Below are 22,558 nucleotides of genomic sequence, written 5' to 3'. Positions count from 1 at the left end.
GTAACCCTTTTGATCAGATATTTCTTTCACAAATACCCCATAGTATTCATGAATGCATACTCTTAGCCTGGGGTGTCGAGGAGAGCAGCAGCTATTTTCTTTATTAGAAATGACTCTAGCAAGTCTAGAAGTGGCAGTGGTCCAGGAGGAGTTCCTGGGTGATGCAAATGGTTTAATACTTGACAACTAATACAAAGTTTGAAGGTTTGAACCTACTCATAGGTGTGGCGTTCTGGGTTTGAAAGGTCACAGCCTTGGAAACACTATGGAGTAGTTGTCTTCTGTACACATAGTGTTGCCATGAGTCGGAATTTGTCAGAGTAGCCAGCCTCTGACAATATCGTGGGTTCGGTAGGTGCAATTGTACGGTGATAATATATAAAGATTATAGTAAATTCATGGAGAATAAGAGAGATAGACGAGAAGGCAAAATAAAGGAGTCAGACACATTTCATGGTAGCAATGCTCACCTCCTGGATGGCCATAATCTCAGCAGCCAGGTCCACCCAGTGAGCGGCAGAGGAGAGAGGTGGAGAGAGTGAATCTTTACTGTCTTGGGATATATGTAGGTAGCCACAAAACAGGTGTATTCAGTAGTTACATACATCACAAGGTGGGTGGTAACCACAGTAAAGTCCCTGAAGTCACAGGTGAGGAAACTTAATACCTGCATTGGGGGAAGGCATGAGGAGGGATGGGTGCTGCGGTGGGAGGAGATAACGGGAATGTCTGCTTCTACAGGGAGACAGAATCAACCATGTGCTCACTTTAAGGCAGCATAGCTGTTAGAGGAGAATATATGGGAATGACATTTAAAGCAGGATAATGTGCTTAGACTTTATCTCAAATTTAGCTTCCCAGATTGCCTGTTACAAGCTAGGGAACATAGTCCTGATCATATTTCAGTGTTAGTTTCCCACAGGAATTGACTTGGAGCAACTGTTTTTTTTGTTTTTGTTTTTAGTATTTATGAAATAAGCAAAGATCCCTGGTGTATCAGTGGGTTAAGCACTGGGATGTAAGATCAGAGGTTTGAACCCATTAGCTGCTTTGTAAAAGAAAGTTAAGGGAGTCTGCTTTCTAAAGATTTACAGGCTCAGAAACCCTATAGAACATATTGAATCTGTCCTTATACCCCCAAGCCAAACTCACTACCATTGAGTAGATTCTGATTTATACTGGGTTTCCAAAGCCATAAGTCTTTATAGGAGCAGACAGCCTCATCTTTCTCCAGAGGAACAGCTGGTGGGTTTGAATTACTGACCTTGCAGTTAGCAGTTAAACACTTAACAGGACAGTGCTACCTGCTTACTAGGTAAGTTGAAATCTACTTGGTGGAGGGAGTTGGCTTGTGTTTTTTGTTTCTTGTATGAAACTGGTGCTTCAAAATAATATGAGAATTTCTTCACTAAAAGAGTTCTAATCAAGTGAAGGGACACCTAGGAGGAAGCAAGCCAATTCCACCTGGGGGAAATATGTGAAGTCAGAAAGGTTTCATACAGGAGGCGAAGCTTGCGCTGGCAGGTTTCTGTGAGCTGAGAACTGGAGAAGGGGAGAAAAGGACTTGAAGAACATCCCAGGCAGGGGAAGCTATATAAAAAATAACACAAAAGTATAGAAATAACAGTGTGGTTAGAAAATTCCAAGTGGTTGGATATGGTTGGTGGGAACAATGGGAAAGTGCAAGATTGGATGGGAAGGCAAGGGTCATACCTTATATGTTATAATAAGGTGCTAGGATTTGAACCGAAATACCACTGGAAATCATAGACAGGGTTTTATGCAGGGAAGAAATGTGACCATATTTTGTTTTTGAGAGTTCACTCTGCCGACTCTGTGAACCAGAGTGAAGGGGAGCAAAAAAAAACGCAGGCACAATACCAATTAGGAAATGAGTGCAAGAGTCAGATGAAAAGGGAATGGGGTTGTATGAATGGTTGTGATAAGAGTTGTATGAGCCCCTGAGTTAGTTAATTGTGCCAACCTGGCCAATAATTACATGTGGGGCTAATTGAAAGGCAGAGGGATAAATGGGTGGTGAGCCTCGCCTTTTTAGTTCTTGGGTCTCTTGCTTTGTGATGGTCGCACCAGGGTGCAGCTGCCTTAGCAGTTCCCTGCTTCAGCTTGCAAGATTGACTTCCTACAAGACATCCCCAAGGAGAAGCCACATGGACCTATCCTGATGCAGCCCTGGGTGCTGGAGCAGCCACGTGGAGACCCCTGCTAGTGCTGAGATGCTTAGTTGTTCACTGACTCAGCTTTCCTCCTGCAGTCTGCATCATTGCCTCTGTTTTGTGAGGCAGAGGACTTTGTGGACTGGTGTTGGGTAAATGGGTTAATGTTGGACTTGTGGGCTTGGGCAGCATTGGGTTGGGATGTTTTCGTGATGCACATTTTCTTTACATAAAACTCTCTTATACATGAGTTGCTGTGGATTTGTTTCTCTAAAGTACCTAGACTAATACAGCCCCTCATAAAATGATTTAAAAAAGAAAACTGAACAGGGCTGGAGATAAAAGTAGTAGCAATGGAGATAGAGTACAGAGAGCCAGTACAAGATGTTTCAGAGCAAATGCTTCCAAAGCCATGACAAACGATGGGAGGAGGCAGAAGAGGTCCTCACCTTGCAGAAAATAAACTTGAAATACAAGCTGGACATTACTGAAATGTCACTACAGAAACTCATTTAATCTTGTGTTATTGCCACATTACATGGTAATATAATATTCTTTAAAATGATCATTATGATGCCCTATCACGGTCATGGATTTGGGATGATTTTCTAATCTTCTTGGTCTGCAGGAAATAGAAAAATAAGTAAATAAGGGCAGGGAGAGGGCTAAAATATTAACTTAGTGAATGAATATGTTATGATTTTAGATACTTTTCCTTGACTTCCAATGCTAAATTCTCATCTGTGATAGAACTACGAAAGTAAAAAAGATGAAGGTAAAGATCAGTGTATAATATATGGATCACTCTCGTTGCATTGAAATAAAAATATTGAGCCCTGGTCTCATTACATTTTGTAATTCTCATAGTTAGACTTAGGATGGGATGCTGATGACTTGAGAACCTAACAAATTTCCTTGAGAGTGATGAGGAACTAAAGGCAAAAATAAGATAGCTGACATTTTAAAGACTTACCGTATATACTCTAGTACAATCTGACCCGAATATCAGCCTAGGCACCTAATTTTATCACAAAAACTGCATTAAAGATGTGCTGAAAACTCGGCTTATATACAAGTATATACAGTATTTTACCAGCTCATGTCCCAGTAAATTCACTACTGAGAAAAGTTGGCAAAAACAGTACCATAATTTTAAAAGTATGCAGAAGTAGTTTAAAACAAGTTCAATTGCTAGATTGACTATGATTGCTTGGGTATTCCAGTGGTAGTGGAGGCTTGTTTGATGTTGATCTCTGGAGAGGTCATGGCCCAACATTCCCAACTCTTTGCTTCAAGGCCAGTCTACATCTATACAAATGAAACCCAAGTCATTTGTGATACCTTGGTTGTGTAACAGATCCAAGCTCAAACTTTACACTACTTGAAAAGTAAAGTTTAAAAAAAATCTGCTCAGTGTTCACAAATTTCCTTGATAGTCAGACTGAAAATCTGACTCAAAAAGACCTGTAGGTGCCAAGAGTGAGTCACGTGTCATCATATCTTGCTGCAGACACAAAGGGGTGATGCTTCAGTCTAAGCGCTGCTCTCAGACAATATATGGAGCTTGCCTTAGTACTAAAACATTTGTTACAGGGCTTTTTGGCACTTCATTTGTCCAAAATATAATTTTATTTACTCTATTGTGTTTTGATATTTAATGTACTGTATTTATTGTGTTTAGATGTTTTAGGGGGGTATCTCCACAACCTACGGCTCTTAACTTTGTGTTTAAGTCTTGGAAAAATGAATCTGCAAGTGTAATTTTGGGGCTTCAGAACCAATTATTTGGTTTTCCATGATTTCTTACGGGAAAAGTATGTTTGGTTCTCTAGTTTTTCAGTGTTTGAATATGACTTTGGAACAAATTGAGTTTGACAACGACCAAGGTATCACTGTAATAAACAAATATTTGAACTAGTGAAAAATATAAACCTATATGGAAAATCTAAAAAAATAATAATTTCAGGAAATAAATTCCACAGGTCTCAACCATTAGGAGATGATTCTAAGTCCATTTAAATTAGCATTTGCTGACTGAGCATCAATGTACTGCCATGTATCATATTATATTTCACATTAGAAAATAAAAATCATATGTAGCCTATCATTTTGTATAAACCAGTAGTCTAAATCTCCTGAGGAGTTTTTCCTCATTAGTAATTGTTTTTCCGTTGCTGTTATAAAAACACACATATACAACATTTACCATTTCAGCATTTTTCACACCTAGAATTCAGTGACATCAACCACACCAACCATCAGCAACATTCATGGCCAAATTTTCCATCCTATAAATAGAAACTCATTGGTAAGGTGCTTCGATTTTCAGAACATAGCTGGATTTGCAAGTTCTATGCTGAACAATTATGACTCAGGGAAAAACAAAAATGTAGCTTAAACTTTGCCCCCTATTTCTACTTAAGGCTTTCTTCATTTAGGGAAACTTTCTCTTTGCTGTTGGCTGAATATTTAGCAGGCCCAATGCTTTTTTTTTTTTGTATATGAAAATCAGTCTTCACTGTGAAGAATAAACATGATCTCAATTCAGTAAGTGGAATGTACAATCCTAAATATTCATCAATCCTTTAATCTTCATTCAAAAGTAAGAGTCCAACTGCTTTCAGGCAAGGTCCAGAGTTGATGGAGAACTCCCTGTCTTTGGAGGCCAGCTTCTGCTCTCTCTTTACTCATCATTTCCTCTATATTCAGGGGGATGAAGAGAAGTAGGGATAGAGGACAATTTTTACTTGGCTGGGTGACTTCAGAGTCTCTTGGCTTAGCAAATGGTTAAAACCTGTTTGGATCTTCCCCTTACTAGGGACCTCCCACCTACAGGTCTCCAACATAAGCTGGTATATCTGGTTTCTAATACTCCTGCAGAAGCCCCCAAATATCTGGCATTCTCTTCTAGTTTCTGTACCCCTTAGTCCTCTATGCAGCATTGGCTAAATTCCAGATAACTCCTCCCCAACACCACTCCTCTGTTGAGCTGCTACAGCTGGACTCAGCTTTCTCAGTGAGTCACTTAAACTTTGTTTCCCAAAATTTTACCCCTAAAATTTTCAAAGCCCTCTAAATGGTCCTCTGGAAGCTCCCTTCATAAGAGTTTGCATGAAAAAGATAAAATTATTTGGGGGGTAGTAACTGATTCTAAAAAGTTTCCTCCCCAATCTTTCCCATCCTCCCCTGCATCTTCTTTTACCAATGGGTATCAGTCACACAACAACTTCTTTGGAATATCCTTTATAAATTATGCATATTGGAAAATATACTCTCAATTTGGGAATGGATATTTGATTTAGTAGCATCTCATGAAATGAGATGTCTCTAAATCAATTTCATAAGTACATACTTTGTAGCATCAAATTTTTTAAAAGACAATTATAAGTCTTATAAGTTTGTAAGATTTAATGTTAATATTAAAAAGCTGGTTATTAAGCATATAGCAGGGCAATCTATTTTGTTATTGTGTTAGGCTGGGTTCTCTACAGAAGCAAAACTAGTAATGCTTGTATGTGTGTGTATATAGAAGGAGATTTATATCAAGCAATAGCTCACACAGCTGAAGAAGTGGGTAAATCCATCATGGTTCAAGTCTATGGGTGAGATGAAGCTGGAGGCATCTAGTAGCTATAGAAGCTAACAAATAGAAAGCAGGATGATGAACCAAGGACACGGGCTGGTGGATGCAGAGATGAATGAACCCAATGTTGTTCTAATGAATCTAAGGTCAGCTGTCCACTGAAGGCTGCTGGGATTGGCAGGTGATGTAAGAGGAGATCAATAAACCAGATACAGGATGCACACTTACAATCTATGCTACACCCCAAATGAAACCTTGCTGTGATAGGTAGGTTTATTGTGCCAACCTGGCCAATAGGAACATGTGTGATTAATCAGGTTTCAATTTGATTGGAGGACAAAAAGATAAATGGCTTGGCAAGGCCTGCCCTCACTCTCTTGTTCTCTGGTGATTGGACCATCATGAATGTGATTTAGCTTGTTCTCTGCCTCAACCTGTAAGCTACACAACCTGTGGGAAAAGCCAACCCATGGATCCTGTTGTTAGAGCTTGAGGTTCCTTTGAGACCTGCTTCTCCACGCTGCGGTGTATACATCACTTGATCTTGAGGCTGGTGGAACCTGTCGTCTTGCATTGCTTGAATTTGATATCCCATCTGGACCTGCTTTGATAAGCTCCTGAGCTGCTAACTGTTGGTAACCCACCCTGTTTGCTGCTTCTGGATGGACTGCCTGCATTACCATAGGGAAGACTCAGCTGTCCGTTTCCTTGAACTTGGACCTGGCAGCCCATGTGAGTTGAAGGACTTCCAGTATATTAACCATCCCAAGGAAGTGAGGTGAAGTGAGCCCTCTGTACTGCAGTGTGGACTAATTAGCTCTTATATTCCTTTGTGCTGTGCACACACACACACACACACACACACAATCATAAGTGTCCTGGTTTTGTTTCTCTAAGGAATTCTCCCTAACACACTCCCTCAATGTATTAAGACATAAACAGATTAAGGAGATGGTACTATACCCAATTCTCCCTACAGTGATTGGCTGCTTCACAGATGATCACATCATACGAGTTGACCACACACTATGTTAGCTAATATGATGGGAGAATCTTGACCCGCCCAACTTGACATAAAACTTAACTGTCATAGTTACAGACAAAAATATTTTCTTGTAGCTCAGAATGTTTGTAGTATCTTCCTTAGAAGAGATCCTATGTCTCATGAGGACAGGAAATCTGGCTCCCAGTTTAGATACTACAAAAAATGTTTACCAAGCAACTATTTTATGCTAGGAATGATACCAAGCACTTTCATATAATTTGTGTTGTTTATATTAAATTGAGATAAAGAAAAATTTTTTTAATATATTATCATACACACACAGGCACTATTATTTACAAAGGGAAATAAAAACTTACTTCAGTTTTCTTGTTTTTTCTCTGGGCCTCCTAATTAAGTTTTCCAAATGTTTATTTCTCTCTTCTAAACTAAAATAAAATAAATTCAATTTGATTTATTTAGATTAGTACTTTGTTAAATTCATTAGAGAATTTGAATAGATAGATTTAAATGGCAGTCTAGCTCTCTACACATCAGCTATTCTTCTCATTGTAAAAGAAATTGATATTCTATTCAAACAATTCAAATTATTTGGTCAGTTTTGGTCTTTCTAGGTTGTAGTGGAAAAGAAGAAAAACAGATAGTAATAAACATATAAAGGGACATTAAATTTTCTTCTATTCATTTACACTGTAACTCCAACATGGTTTGGGGGGGTTGTTGTTTGGGGCCATCATAGGGTAGCTATGAATTGGGTCTGATGTTATAGCACCAAACAACAACCCCCAAACCAACTTGCCTTGTCACCACTGATGATTATCTGGATCACCAGGCTGAAGCAGTATTTGTCAGAGTTCTCCATGTACAAAACCAACCCAACCAAATTCACTGTCCTTAAACTGATTCTGACTCAGAGACTCTATAGGAGAGAGTAGAACTCCTCCATAGGGTTTACCATCTATAGATTTCAAAGCTTTATGGGAGCAAACAGCCCCATCTTTCTCCCAAGGTGGGTTTAACCGCTGTGATAGTTAGATTTTGTTAAGTTATTGTACCTGTGTGAAAGTAGGGGTGGAGTCCAACCTATCAATCAGGTCATAGCCTAGAGATGCCTCTTTTAGGGCTGTGACCTTTTTATAAGAGATGATGTGGAGAAATGTCACCTCTTCTTGTTCCCTTTCATTGTCTTGTGTGGGGTACCAGCCTCAACAACTGAATGGGTCCAAAGGGTGGTTTTGCAATTGAGGGGTAAAATCAAAGAGCCATCAGACAAAACAAAGCATGCAAGTGCTCACCTTCACAGTCATGACTTCAGGAGCCAGGTTCACACAGAGAGAGCAAGTATATTTACAATCAAGGATTATATACACTCTAGGGTCATGCAAGTCCTCCTAACTACAGGTAATCATGTATGTAACAAAGTGGGCTGTACCCTAACCATAAAGGTCCCTGAGTATATTGGAAGAGTAACCTAATACCGGTACTGGGGGCAGGAAAGGGGAGGTGGCTGTCTTCAAAGCCTAGAGAGAAATAGCAAATGTCTACTCCCATAGTTAAAGATGCTGCCTACATAGCAATTAGCTATGCTATGTAATTAGCTATGCTAAGCAATTAGCCATGTGCTTGTAAGAGCTAACTTTAAGGTAGTACTATTATGGGAGGATATGGTGGGGAACATATTAATGATAGTGGATAATAACATTAAGCTTAATTAATTACGGTAATTATGAGAATGTGATTGGGACTCACCTCTAACTCACAAGGGTGAAGGCCTCCCTCCACCCCAGAAGCCCCAGCCTGTCAGGCTTCTTAATATATGAGAATAAAGGATTCATCTGTATACACTCTCTTCCCATTCTCTGTTTCTCACAGTCCTGCTTGCTTGGATTCTTCATTTGGTTCTGGGGCTGGTGATTAATGTAGCCTACCATACCTGGGAGCTGTTGGTACCCTGCCACATTCATGCCAATCTTGGATCCACATGTCTCCATATCCAATGGCCTATGATCTCCCAGCTTCCTGCTTCATCAGTCAGCAGGTACATGAGTCTGGAGGGGGCTCCAGATAGCATCTGACTCAGGTACTTGAGTTGGACTAGCCTAGGCTGCTCCTTTGACAGAAATTTCTTTTTTGATATAAAGTTCTCTCTCATACATTTTTAAGTGTCAACAGGTTTGTTTCTCTAAAAAACCTAACACGGCTAACAACCCATATCCTTCAAGAAAGGGTAGCAAGATTACCCCTTTGGAGTCCCTGATAGCAGTCCTCATACCTTTTAAGGTGACCTCTTTGCCTTACATTTAACTGGCTTAGTGGATTCCCTGGGAATCCACTGTTTTGATTAGACCTTACCCTCTAGACCAGTGGTTCGAACGACCCTTTCACAGGGGTTGCCTGATTCCTAACAGTAGTAAAATTACAGTTATGAAGTAGCAACAAAAATAATTTTATCCTTAGGGTCACCACAAGATGAGGAACTGTATCTAAGGGTTGTGGCATTAGGAAGGTTGAGAACCACTGCTCTAGGTCATATTGATAAACTTAAGACTTATTCATAAAATCATCTTCACTAGCTTCAACCTGACTTAAAAGACCATTGGAAAGATTTGATCTTCACACATGCTTTTGGAACCCATCAAGCTTGTTGAGACCAAATGTTCCCTTAAAATAAAAAATTCCAAAACAAGTAAGAGCCTAGCCTCAGCAGCTGTATCAGTGGTAATTCTACAGCCTTTTCCCATCAGGTTCTGGACTTTAGCTACAGCAGTGGTTCTCAACATGTGGGTCACGACCCTTTTGGGGGGGTCAAACGAACTTTTCACAAGGGTTGCCTAAGACCATCAGAAAACACATATTTCTGATGGTCTTAGGAAGGAGAGACCGCTCCTCTATCCATCTCCAGGTGGGTCCGCCCACATTCAGATATGCCCACATACCGAGTACCTGGTGTGAAGACTGTTACCCATGCTACACCATGCTTCAAGACAAAATTTCATCTATTTGTAATTAGAAATAAATATTTCACAATATATGTTTTTGTCATTAATCACTATGCTTTCATTATGTTCAATTTGTAACAATGAAAATCCAACCTGCATTTCAGATATTTATATTATGATTCATAACAGTAGCACAATAACAGTTATGAAGTAGCAACAAAAATAATTTTATGGTTGGGGGTCACCACAAGATGAGGAACTGTATGAAAGGGTCATGGCATTAGGAAGGCTGAGAACCACTGAGCTACAGTTTCTTCATTCATCTAGGTTGATGGTCTTCTCTCTTTTGACTTATCTTCGAGGTCTTCCTGATATTCCTTAAATACTTGCTCCATCTAACAATTGTTGTTGCTTTATGTGATGCAATACTCCCATAAACTTATTTCAAAGCTTCAATGACTTACGAAGATGTCCACTAGCGTTTTATCAAATTCCTGAAATTTTATATATCCATAGAACAAAAAATATGTTTTCTGAAAGTATCCTAAGAAGACCAAGACTAAGTGTATTACTAAAAAAACTTTCTGCAGCCACCCAATGATAAGACAGACATGTTTAATATATTGTATGCTACGACATTGACAAACCAAGAAAGCATGCTGAGCAAAATAAGTTAGTTACAAAAGGACAAATAGTAGATGATCCGATGAAACAAGGCTCTGAGGTCATAAAGACTTGTATTCAAACAAGCAGCCATCTAAGTAGAGATTCAACTAAGTCCCAATGGAAGAAGCACACACCAGCTTGTGTGATCCAAAGATGACAATAACAAAACTCAACTATGACCAAAGGAAAAGTATTAGAGCTAAAATTGTGAACAACCAATTTGTGGAAGGCCATGGAGGACAGTGGAAGCCCAGAACCCATCTGCAGAGTATTTAGTCAGATTAAGCCACTAGCAGATCCCCTCTAGCCACAGGCAAAGGTCTGGAACAGCCTTTCTATAAAACATAGATCATTGTAATCCTGAACATGCTGGATCAAACTTGATACGTAACCAGTTGACCTCCCTATAGACCCTTGAATTTGTGCTCTTGCTTGTTCCATGACAAAAAGTCCTTCCTTGGCTTTTTAGATATTGATGGAGGTCTTTTGCTCATCGTTGGTATTTTTACCTTTATATTACAATTGTTTTATCCTTACCACCTTATTTTGTTTTTGTTCTTTATTATTTCTGTTGACTTTACCAGTTTGTGAAGCACAGAAGGAGTGGATGCATAGAGATAATAACTGATGCAAGGATTTGTAGGGGATGTAGAGGGGAGTGGGGAAGATGAGGTGGGTGGATGGATTTGGGGAATAAACAATGAAGGTGGGAAGGAGCACTAGAACTGAATGTGATTACACAACTTATTTTAAAGGTGATTTAATCATGGGGGCAGGGAGAAGAAAGAAAATGTTCTGAAATTGATTTTGGTAATGATTGTACAATGCTTCTTGACATGATTGAATGAATTGTATGAGGATTATGTGTCAATAAAACTGAAAAAAAATGTCATTACAAACCAACAACAACAAGGCTCCAGTAATTGATGGAATTCAGAAGATGTTTCAACAAACAGATGCAATGCTACAAGCAGTCACTAGTCTTTGCTAAAAAGAAATTGGAAGACCAACAAATTGGTCCTCAAAAAAATTAAAAAAAATTTTTTTTATGATTCTCACTAATCCATTCACTACTCTTTGAAAAAGAAAGGAAGTCTAAAGCTACACTTAGGAAGTTAAACCAAAAACCAAACTCACTGCCATCAAGTAAATGCTGACTCACAGTGAGCTTGAGTGGGTTTCTGAGACTGTAACTGTTTATGGGAATAGAAAGCCCAGTCTGTCTCCCAAGGAGCTGTTGGTAGCTTCAAACTGCCAACCATGCAGATTGCTGCTCAAAACATAACCACTACCCCACCAGGGTTCCTTACACTTAAATAGCAGATTAGCCTAATTAAAGGAGAATGATTTTAATTTATAAAACTGCTCTTTGTTCTTCTTTTAGGGAGTCTGAGAAAAAATGAACTTACCAAACCAAAGAGTGAAATAAAATATTAATAAATTTGTAGACAATTAAAGATGATTTTAAGCTTTTCCAACTTACTGTGCAATCTGAGAATGAGATATCTGAAGCCTTTGGTCGGCACATTCAATAATTTCTTCATATGATGTAACCTTGGAAAAATAAGCTAAACAAATGAGTCTCTGGTAAAGTCTAGAACTTTTGCTTTAAAAATGCTCTACATGTAGAAGTTCAATTCTATAATCCCATCAATGAATATCTAACTAAAAGCAAACTATCTGCCTTATATTTTGAGGTCAAAGAGCACTGGTGGTGTAGTGGCTTTCATGTTGGACCTAACCACAAGGTCAGCAGTTTGAAACCAGCAGCCACTCCTCAGGAGAAATGTGAGATTTTTTTTACTGCTGAGAAGAATTATAACTGTCCCAAAGAAACCTACTCTGACCCTACTCTGTCCGATAGGGTCACTATGTCAGAATCAACTCAATGGCAGTGAGATACTTTGAGGGAAGTAATACAAGTTGAAATATAATGCAATGCTTAAGAAAAGCCATTTTAATATTAAAAAGAAATGTATTAAATCCATTTGGTTAAGATTAATAGTATTGTAAAAGTAAACTGGAACACTTAGTGGATGAGCTTTACAATTACCCTGCATGTTAGAAAAGACTACTAACACTTTCAATTGCTCACAGCAGAATAGACAGGCACACATACAATTTCTTTGCTGGGATTCAACTGCAAAAGACTAGTAATGTCATTCTGAGGTCAATGGAATCAATAGAAAATTGTTACATCAATCCTTTTTTTTTTTTTTTTTTAGCTCTAATTCTATTTCTTTAATTTTTGGCATACTTCTTAAAAGGCAAATATTGTTGGAAGAAAAATTTTACCTTATCTATTAAGTTGCCTAAATGTCTTTGAAACTCATCATTTTGTTCAACGAGTCTATTGCAGTGGTCTTCTTTTGATGCTAGAAGATGTCCCAATTTTGCGATCTATGGAAACAGTAAAATTACTAACCTAGAAACTGCTACGAGAACCATATTTGGATGCTAAACACATATGAAAATAGTGAGCTTGATTTCATTCTAGTAGTCTCATAAATTGAGATGTGTCATGGTTACTTATGAGATGCTGTGAAACAGATACAGGAGTCCTGGTGGCCCTGTTGGGTAAGCATTAGCCTGTTAACTGCAAGGTTTGTGGTTCAAACTCACCAGCTGCTCTGAGGGAGGAAAGTGAGGCTATCACTCTTTTTTTTAAAAACATTTTATTAGGGGCTCATACAACTGTTATCCCAATCCATACACACATCAATTGTGTAAAGCGCATTTGTACATCGTTTCTCAAAACATTTTCTCTCTACTTAAACCCCTGACATTAGGTCCTGATTTTCCCCCTCCCTCCCCACTCCCCCCTCCCTCATCAGCCCTTGATAGTTTATAAATGGGTATTTTGTCATATCTTGCCCTGTCCGACGTCTCCCTTCACCCACTATTCGGTTGTCTGTCCCCCAGGGAGAAGGTCACACACAGTTCCATGTAATCGGTTCCCTCTTTCCTACCCATTCTCCCTTTACCCTCCCTGTTTTGCCACTCACACCACTGGTCCTATAGGGCTCATCCGTCCTGGATTCCCTGAGGCTATCACTCTTGCAAAGATTTACAGGCTTTGAAATCCTATACAAGGTCTCTACCAGTCAAAACTGACTTGATGACAATGAGTATGAACTAGATAAGGAGGTGTGGTGGTACAATAGGTTAAGTTTACGGTACGAACTGAAATCAGTGGTTTGAGCCACCTTTTATTTATACCTGTTATTTTACTGGTTACTTTGAGATCAGTACAGAGACATTATAAAAAAATTTTTATGCAAGTCTTAATGCACAAACCAAAACCCAAAAATGGCATGTAGACACAATTCTTTTCGAAATTCCAGTGACTTTCCAGCTTTAAATTTGTGGGCAATTAAAAAAAAGTTATCAAGTTCTATTATCTTCAAATGTTGACCAGCTGTTACATCTTAAGTTCCATTAATCATAATTTAATGTCACACATACTACACACTCAAATATTCAACCATTCGCAGCACATAAAGTTATCAGGAAAACTGGACTGCCACAACCAAAGGTGTTATAGAATGCACAGAGTTCTGACAAGAAAGCCATGATGACAGAATGATTTTCAGACACAATTCTACTACAAATAAACAACATGGAAACAAAAATGTAAATGTTCAAGTCATATAAATGTATGACAGTGAGTCCAAATTTCATTAAGTATATTTTGTATTAAAGATACAAAAACTCCCCCCATTCCATGGAACATTAGACAATCAAATCTTCCCACAATTCAACATCCCACAATTTTCTGGTTGTAACTAAAAATAAACAACTAGTAAATGATTTCACATCTTTAGAAGGAAAAGTGTTTACACTAAAAAAAAATGGGATGAATTTTTCTAGAACTTCTTAAAAGTGTTGCTAGAGCTACTAAAAAACTTGCATTTACATAAGAGTTGATAAACATATTCCTCTGGATTGTACAAGAAGGGAGATAATGGGGACCCACTGATAAGACATGGCAAATCAACATTAATCAGACTTGGCTTTTTCTTGTTCTTCATCACAAGGTAGACTTTCCTCGTTTTTCGTTTTTCCATTGTTGGCAGGTAAATCTTCAGTTTCTTGGTTGGCTATTTCAGCCTGTTAACCTTTGCTCCCCTTTCCTCTTTTGCTTGCTCTTGTCTGAAGATTTATCCTTTCCTACTTCCTGTTTTGGCTTCCTCTCCATTTTTGCAGGTGCAGGTTTTGCTGAGAACCTCACCCATCTCTTTTTGGGCTCCTCCATCACTGCCCCTTCCGGCAAAGCTGACTTTCCTTTTGGGCATTGGCTGTGGGGAGAGTGCTTGCCAGATGCCTGCGACTGTGGGCCACTGAGTGCTTTCTTGAAGCTGAATTGCCTGGCTACTGCTGCTCTATCCGCTGCCTGAACTGCTAGAAGCAACCACATACTTTGACCTCCAAATCCCTTTCTTCTGTTTTCAAAACCAGCAAAGTCAAATATCCTGTTGACAGAGCTGAGACATACTTTTCACTTTTAAGGACTCTTGTGATTTTGGATAATTCAGGATTGCCTCCCCATTTCAAAATCCTAAACCTAACCACAGCCAAAAAGTTTTTGGTTCCATAATTGCCTAGATTCCTTTTTAAAAAAATCATTTTATTAGGGGCTCATACAACTCTTATCACAATCCATACACACATCAATTGTATAAAGCGCCTTTGTACATTCATTGCCCTCATCATTCTCAAAACATTTCCTCTCCACTTAAACCCCCAGCATTAGGTCCTCATTTTCCCCCTCCCTCCCCGCTCCCCCCTCCCTCATGAGCCCTTGATAATTTATAAATTGTTATTTTGTCATATCTTGTCCTGTCCGATGTCTCCCTTCACCCACTTTTGGGTTGTCCATCCCCCAGGGAGGTAATCAGCTCCCTCTTTCCTACCCACTCTCCCTCTACCCTCCCTGTTTCGCCACTCACACCACTGGTCCTGTAGGGATCATCCGCCCTGGATTCCCTGGATTTCCAGTTCCTATCTGTACCAGTGTACATCCTCTGGTCTAGATTCATTATCTTATTAAGGAATGCACAGTCCCTATTGTCGAGTGCTGGGAATTAGGGCATGGACATCTTTGGCAGGTGCCATTATTCTATCATCCTGCATAGTCCAGATCAGCATAGTAAAGGTCAAATACCCCAAATAGGAAAGTTCAGCCCCTACTTCGCCATGTTTATATCCTTCCTGCCAGTTGCCCTTGTGACACCCTTGCTCCGTGACACTAGCCACCAGATTTAAGTCAGATTTCACAAATTCAAAGGACACTACTGTCCTTCAGACCAATTGGGCAGACACCAGCTGTAAGTTTGGGAGGTCCATATGACATCTCAACTTTCTGACCTGCTGATCACAAATTGGAGCCTGATTTTCCACTGTTTCATTGAAGATGCCAAATCTATGCTCAGGAGTGCATATAAAACCCTTGCTTTCTGACCTATTTGACTCCCTTTTGATTCAATGGTTTTCTGTAATGTTTTAGAGCTCATAGAGAGTATATTACATGTACAATGACAGATAGAGATAAAAGAGGATACAAACTAAGAAATGCATATAGGATGAGTTCTGAAAGGGTTCCTAATAAAAACTTCCATGTTCCAAGGGATGCACTACCTTCTTAAGAGCAAATGTGATCAACCAGGCAGCTCTCTGAGTCACTGTGCTTAGGGTTTGAATCAGCCAGTCCTGCGTGAGAAGCTAAATTATGTCTCCTGGAGCTAATTGATATCAGCTTCCGAGGTAACTTTTTTTGTGTTGGCCAGCCTCCACTTGCTTGCACAAATGGGTGGCGTGGTTGGAAGTTCCAGAACAAGGCACCCCAATTACTCCCACAGTTGATTTATATTTCCTGGGGGAGCATAAACAACTTGATGATTTGATGCTTTTTGTTTGGTCCTATGTTGCAGTCTATCCTGTGAGTGGTATGCACCGTATAGGGATTGGCACTAGACTATGAAAATTAAGTGAGTATAGCCTAATATGCAAATGAAGTTATGCTTGCCTCTAAAGATTGGTCAGTTCATGGAAGAAGCACACCAGCCTGTCCCGACTCAATCGCTGAGGACAAAGAAGGTGCATAAGCAAAAGTGGTAAAGAAAGCTGATGGTGCCCAGCTGTCAAAAGATATAGAATCTGGGGTCCTATAGGCTGGAAGATAAATAAGGGGCCATCTAACTGAGAAACAACAAAGCCCACATGGAAGAAGCACACCAGCCTGTGAGATCACAGGTGTTGAAGGGATCAGGTATCAGGCATCAAAGGCCAAAAATATCATAGCACTGTGAATGAGGGGGAGTGCTGAGTGGGGACCCAGGGCCCATCTGTGGGAAATTGGACATCTCATGGCAGAAGGGCTACGGGAAGGAGACGAGCCAGTCAGGATGCAGTGTAGCAATGATGAAACATACAATTTTCCTCTAATTCTTAAATGCTTCCTCACCCCCCACTATCATGATCCCAATTCTACCTTACAAATTCGGCTGGACTGGAGGATGTACACTGGTACAGATAGGAACTGGAAACACAGGAAATCCAGGACAGATGAACCCCTCAGGACCAGTGGTGAGAGTGGCAAAACTGGGAGGGTGGAGGGAAGGTGAGGGAGAAAGGGGGAACAGATAACAAGGATCTACATATAACCTCCTCCCTGGGGATGGACAGCGGAAAAGTGGGTGAAGGGAGACATCAGATGGTGTAAGTTATGACAAAATAATAATAATTTATAAATTATCAAGGGTTCACGGGGTGTGGGGGGAGCGGGCAGGGATGGGAAAAATGAGGAGCTGAAAACCACGGGCTCAAGTAGAAAGCAAATGTGTTAAGAATGATGATGGCAAACGTGTACAAATGTGCTTGACACAATGGTTGTATGTATGGATTGTGAAAAGAGTTGTAGGAGCCACCAGTAAAATGATTAAAAGAAAAGCAAAAAAAAAAAAGAGTGGTCAGTTTATGGCCCTAGATGGGCCATACCTTAAACTTAAAGTTTTCTCGTAGATGCAGCCAACACCAAGGAAGAAATAAGAAGGACAAAAAAAAAAAAAAAAAAGGCAAGCGAGACAGGAAGCAAGAAAAAAAAACCCCCAGGAAATGAGGACTCTCCTAAAAGAGGTGTAACACAGGCTTAATACTGAAGACAGACAGTGGCCTGGAAGGGGGCCTGTGGCATGGTCAGTGGGAACCAAGTGGAATCCTGAGAGGGATGAGAGAGTGTATGCACAGCAGAGAGAAGAGCCTGTATGGCCAAGAAGTGACTGAGAGATGCTCTGCATTGAAGAAGGGAGAATTGTGCTACTTTAGGGGAGACTTCTAGATTTTGCCTACCCACATCTTGATTCTGAACCCAAGGTGCACCCTGTTGTTTCCTTAATAAGCCACCTAAGTATGGTCTGTGAGTTCTGTGTGGTCATTGCACAAATCAGCAAACCCAGCATACAAATAGAGGTTGCTTTGGGAAGGACAGCTGGTGTTGGAAATGGTGAAAAGGTTGGATAGTAGAGCTATGTCTGACCCCCATTCACGAACAGATTACCCAATAAGAAAAGATAAGCACCTATCAGGGCTTCAACTAAACAACTAAATAGTTGTTCGATGCAAAGACCCAAAGATGCCCAACAGACAAGTCAAGCAAGCACCACAGTGGACGAGAACTGGCAGAGCATTACATGTAACTGATACCTTTCTAGTGCTCACGAATGTACCAGCTGGAAACAAAGCTGCCTCAGGGTCATGAGGGTATCCACATGCAAGACTGTCTAAGCTATGAGGTCACTACCACTTCAAAACCCTGTTGGCAGCTACTTCCTATGGTCCTCCCCTGTGTAACTGAACTCTTTATCTCAGTGGATCTCTTGGGAGTATATAATTTCTTTCCTATAAACAAGAGGTAGAGGATGGGCTGTTGAGTCTAGTTCTTGATAGTCACCCAATGTGCAACTAAATCCAATATCAGCAGCTATTGAGCAAGATTAATAGATCACAGGTCTCTGATTCATTTTGAGAGAACTGTCTTGTACATCCAAATGTGCTGATGCAGCAATTTCAGCCTTGAGAGTCAGCTTGCCATGAAGCAAACACAAAGATATGCTCTTATACACAACCTAATAAACAAGCAATGAGAGCTCCAATCTCAGATGACATGCAAAAACAAGGGAACTCAAATCAGTTAATATTGGTAATACATTCAATCATGCTAAATTTCAACTGTATAGTATTTATGTACAGAATTATATTATAAGTTTTGTAAAAAATAATATTTAAAATTTTATCTTAAAAACTTTTTTATTGGGGGTTTATACAGCTTTTATCACAATCCATCCATCCATCCATTATGTCAAGCACATTTGTATATTCGTTGCCATCATCATTGAGGTAGTTAGTTTATTGTGCCAACCTGGCCGATAAACACATGTGGGATTAATTGAGGGGCAGAGAGATAAATGTCTCAGCGAGCCTCGCCTTTCTTGTCTCTTGCTCTTTGATCATCGGACCAGTGTGTGGCTACCTTGCTTGTTCTTTGCCTCAATTTGCAAGCTACACTACCTGTGGGTTCCTAACCTGTGGACTGTGTCGGTGTAATTTGGGGTTCCTTCGAGACCTGCTTTACCACACCATTAGAATTTACATCTCTTGAGCTGGGAACTGTTGGACCCTGTCATCTGGCTGACTGTTGGTGACCTGCCTTGCTGTTTGCTGCTTGTGCCTGGATAGCCTGAATTGCTCTCCAGAGGACTACCCGGCGGCCCTCAAGACTTGAAGGACTGCCAGTGTCTCACAACTGTCTCATGGGAGTGAGTTGCACTGAGCCATTTGTACTGCTTTATAATTTAATTAACTGTTTATTTCTCATGCTATATATCTCTCTGTATAAATATATATAAAATTATTAGCATTCAGGTTTTGTTTCTCCAGAGAACCCTAACACAATCATTTTCAAAACATTTTCTTTCTACTTGAGCCCTTGGGTATCAGCTCACTTTCCCCCTTCCTGTACACCCCCTCCCTCATGAAGCCTGGATAATCTATAATTTTTTTTCATGTCTTACACTGACCAATGTCTCCCTTCACCCATTTTTCTACTGTCCATCCCCCTGAGAGGGGTTATATGTAGATCATTGTGATCGGTTCCCCCTTTCTCCCCCCACCTTCCCCTTGCCCTCCTGTTATTGCTACTCTCATTACTGGTCCTCTCCTGAGGGATTTATCTGTCTTTAATTCCCTGTGTTTCCAGCTCTTATCTATGCCAGTGTACATGCTCTGGTCTAGTCAGATTTGTGAGGTAGAATTGGGTTCATGGGTGGGGGAGGAAGCCTTAAAGAACTAGAGGAAAGTTGTATGTTTAATCGGTACTATACTGCACCCTGACTGGCACATCTCTTCCTTGTGACCCTTCTGTAAAGGGATGTCCAATTGTCTAAAGATGGGCTTTGGGTCTCTACTCTATGCTCCCCCTCATTCACATTTATATGATTTTTTGTTCTGCATCTCTGATGCCTGATAACTGATCCCATAGACACCTCATGATAACACAAGCTGGTGTGCTTCTTGCATGTGGGCTTTGTTGCTTCTCAGCTGCCTGATGGCCACTTGTTTATCTTCAAGCCTTTCTAAGACCCTAGCTGCTATATCTTTTGTTAGCCGGGCACCATCAGTTTTCTTCACCACATTTGCTTATGCCCCCATTTTGTCTTCAGCAATCATGAAGGGAAGGTGAGCATCACAGAATGCTGGGTTATTAGAACAAAGTGTTCTTGCATTGAGGGAGTACTTGAGTAGAGGCCCAAGTTTTGTCAACTACCTTAATACTTAAGATATAAATATATGTACATAGATCTATTTCCCTATCTTTACATATAAATATATTTACATATGCACATGCCTATATTTAGACCTCTATATATGTCCTTTGCCTCCTAGTTCTTTCCTCTATTTCCTTTTACTTTCCTTTTGTCCCACTATCATGTGTGGCCTTCATTTGGGGTTCAGTAATTCCTCTCAGCTACATTGCCCTTGATCAAGCCCCACCAGGTATCCTATACCATCCTCACCATCGATTTTAGATCACTTGTTGTTCCCTTCTTCCTGAGTTTGTTGACACCTCCCCCCACTCTCTTTCCCCCATCTTCCCCTCTCTCGTGTCCTCCTGGAATCATCGGTCCCATTGTTTTCTATGGGACCTCTGGATTGTTTATCTCGCCTATCTTATCTAGATAGACACGCAGAGACAAAAATAAGCACAAAAACAAGACAGAGAAAAACAAAACAATAACAACAACAACAACAAAATCAGTGACAAAAAAAGAAAGCCTATAAATTGTTTGTTGGCCTTTAAGAGTGTTTTCCAGTCGAGTCTGATGAGGTGCCATACCCTGGATCCAAAGTCTATTTTTGGTATTCCCTGGGGATTTCATTGCTTTGCTTCCCTTGTTGCTCTGTTACATGTAATTGTAATCTGTTGTTGATAGGTGTGGTTGAGTTGTTTCAGACTCATAGCAACCCTATGTACAACAGAACAAAACACTGTGTGATCTTGTACCATCTTCAAAAATGTTCTTATGTTTGAGCCCACTGTTCTGGAAATCCCATTATTTTCAAGGCTATCCACAGTTTGTTATGATCCACATAGTCAAATGCCTTTGTATAGTTGATGAATCACAAATAACTATCTTTCTGGCATTCTCTACTTTCAACCAAGATCCATCTGACATCAGCAATGTTATTATCCCGGGTTTCATGTCCTCTTGAATCTGGCCTGAATCTCTCTGGCAGTGCCCTGTCAATGTATTGTGCAACCATTGTTGTATGATCTTTAGCAAAGTTTTACTTGTATGTGATATTAATTATATTGTTTTCTAATCTGTACATTCTTTCATATCACCTTTCTTTGGAATGGGTACAAATATGGTTCTCTTCCAGTCAGTTGACCAGGTAGCTGTCTTCCAAATTTCTTGGCACAGACAAATGAGTGCTTCCAGTGCTTACTTCAAAAGTTGTTGAAACATTTCAACTGATACTCCCTCAATTCCTGGAGCCCTGTTTTCCTTAATGCTTTCCGTGCTTGAACTTATTATTTCGGTACCATTTATTCTTGTTTATATGCTGCCTCATGAAATGGTGGACTATCAGCTAGTTTGTTTTGGTACAGTCACTGTGTATTCTTTGCATTGTCTTTCGATGCTTCCTACATAATTCACTATTTTTTCCCATAAAATCTTTCAATATTGCAACTCAAGGCTTGAATTTTTCCTCCGCTCTTTAGTTTAAGATATGCTGAGCATATTTTTCCTTTTGGTTTTCTAATTCTAGATTTAAAACATTTCACTATAATATTTAACTTCATCGTCGTGAACTGCCATTTTCAATTTTTTGTTTAGCTCTTTGACTCTATCATTCCTTTCATTTTCCTTAGCTAGTTTATGATTAAGAGCAAGTATAAGAATGTCTTTTGACACCCACTTTGATCTTTTCTCTTTTTCCTGCCTCTTTTTTTTCTTTCACACTCTTTTAATGTTTTTTTTTTTCTCTCTCTCTTCATGTATGATGTTCTTGATGTCCTTCCATAGCTCATCGGGTCTTCTGTCATTTCACTGACACATTTCAATGTGTCAAATGTGTCTTAAGATGTTCTTGAAATTCAGGTGAAATACACTCAAGGTCATATTTTGGCCCTTGTGGTTTTGTTTTCATTTTCTTCAGCTTCAACCTGAACTTTCATATGATTGTCTGTTCAGTTAGCCCTGTACTCATTTTAGTTGTTGATATTTAGCTTCTCTAGGATCTCTTCCTATAGATGCTGTCATTTTTATTTCTGTGGGAGAACTGCCTTTTGTGTTGTTGAACAAAGATATTTGCATGAAGAAGATTTTGGTCTTGCAAAATTCTATCATGTGATTTCCAGATTCGTTTCTATCACCAATGCTATATTGTCCAACTACTGTTCATTTTTGTTTCCAACTTTTTCATTCCAATCATCAGTAATTATCAATGTATCTTTTTTTTTCTTTTAAACAATTTTTTATGATTTGAAACTTTACACAGTAAATTAGTTTTCCATTCAACAATCTATACCTTGATTGCAGTCCCCAAGATGTACTAGCACTCTTCCCACTTCCACCCTCCCTGTGTTTTACCATCATTATTCAACCTTCTTTTCTGTTCCTTCTAGCTTTTA

At 39.6% G+C, this 22,558-nt stretch overlaps 1 protein-coding gene across 1 annotated transcript in view; it reads right to left on the bottom strand.

Moving 5' to 3' along the window:
• Window positions 1-2,625: 2,625 nt before the first annotated feature.
• The window catches only part of CAGE1 (cancer antigen 1), a 62,090-nt gene continuing 42,157 nt past the window's right edge, over window positions 2,626-22,558 (bottom strand). Inside the window, exons 8-11 of the mRNA XM_045287377.1 lie at window positions 12,661-12,765; window positions 11,849-11,919; window positions 7,120-7,188; window positions 2,626-2,796 (exon numbers count right to left, since the gene is read on the bottom strand). Coding sequence (XP_045143312.1) covers window positions 2,709-2,796; window positions 7,120-7,188; window positions 11,849-11,919; window positions 12,661-12,765 — 333 coding nt within the window. The 3' untranslated portion in view covers window positions 2,626-2,708. The remainder of the gene's footprint in view (window positions 2,797-7,119; window positions 7,189-11,848; window positions 11,920-12,660; window positions 12,766-22,558) is intronic.

The sequence above is a fragment of the Echinops telfairi genome, unplaced genomic scaffold (genome assembly GCF_000313985.2).
Source record: "Echinops telfairi isolate 266 unplaced genomic scaffold, ASM31398v2 ScPeMD7_13;HRSCAF=56, whole genome shotgun sequence".
Classification (NCBI taxonomy): domain Eukaryota; kingdom Metazoa; phylum Chordata; class Mammalia; order Afrosoricida; family Tenrecidae; genus Echinops; species Echinops telfairi.
Note: the sequence above shows the minus strand (reverse complement) of the source record. Positions and strands in the feature narration are given on the sequence as shown.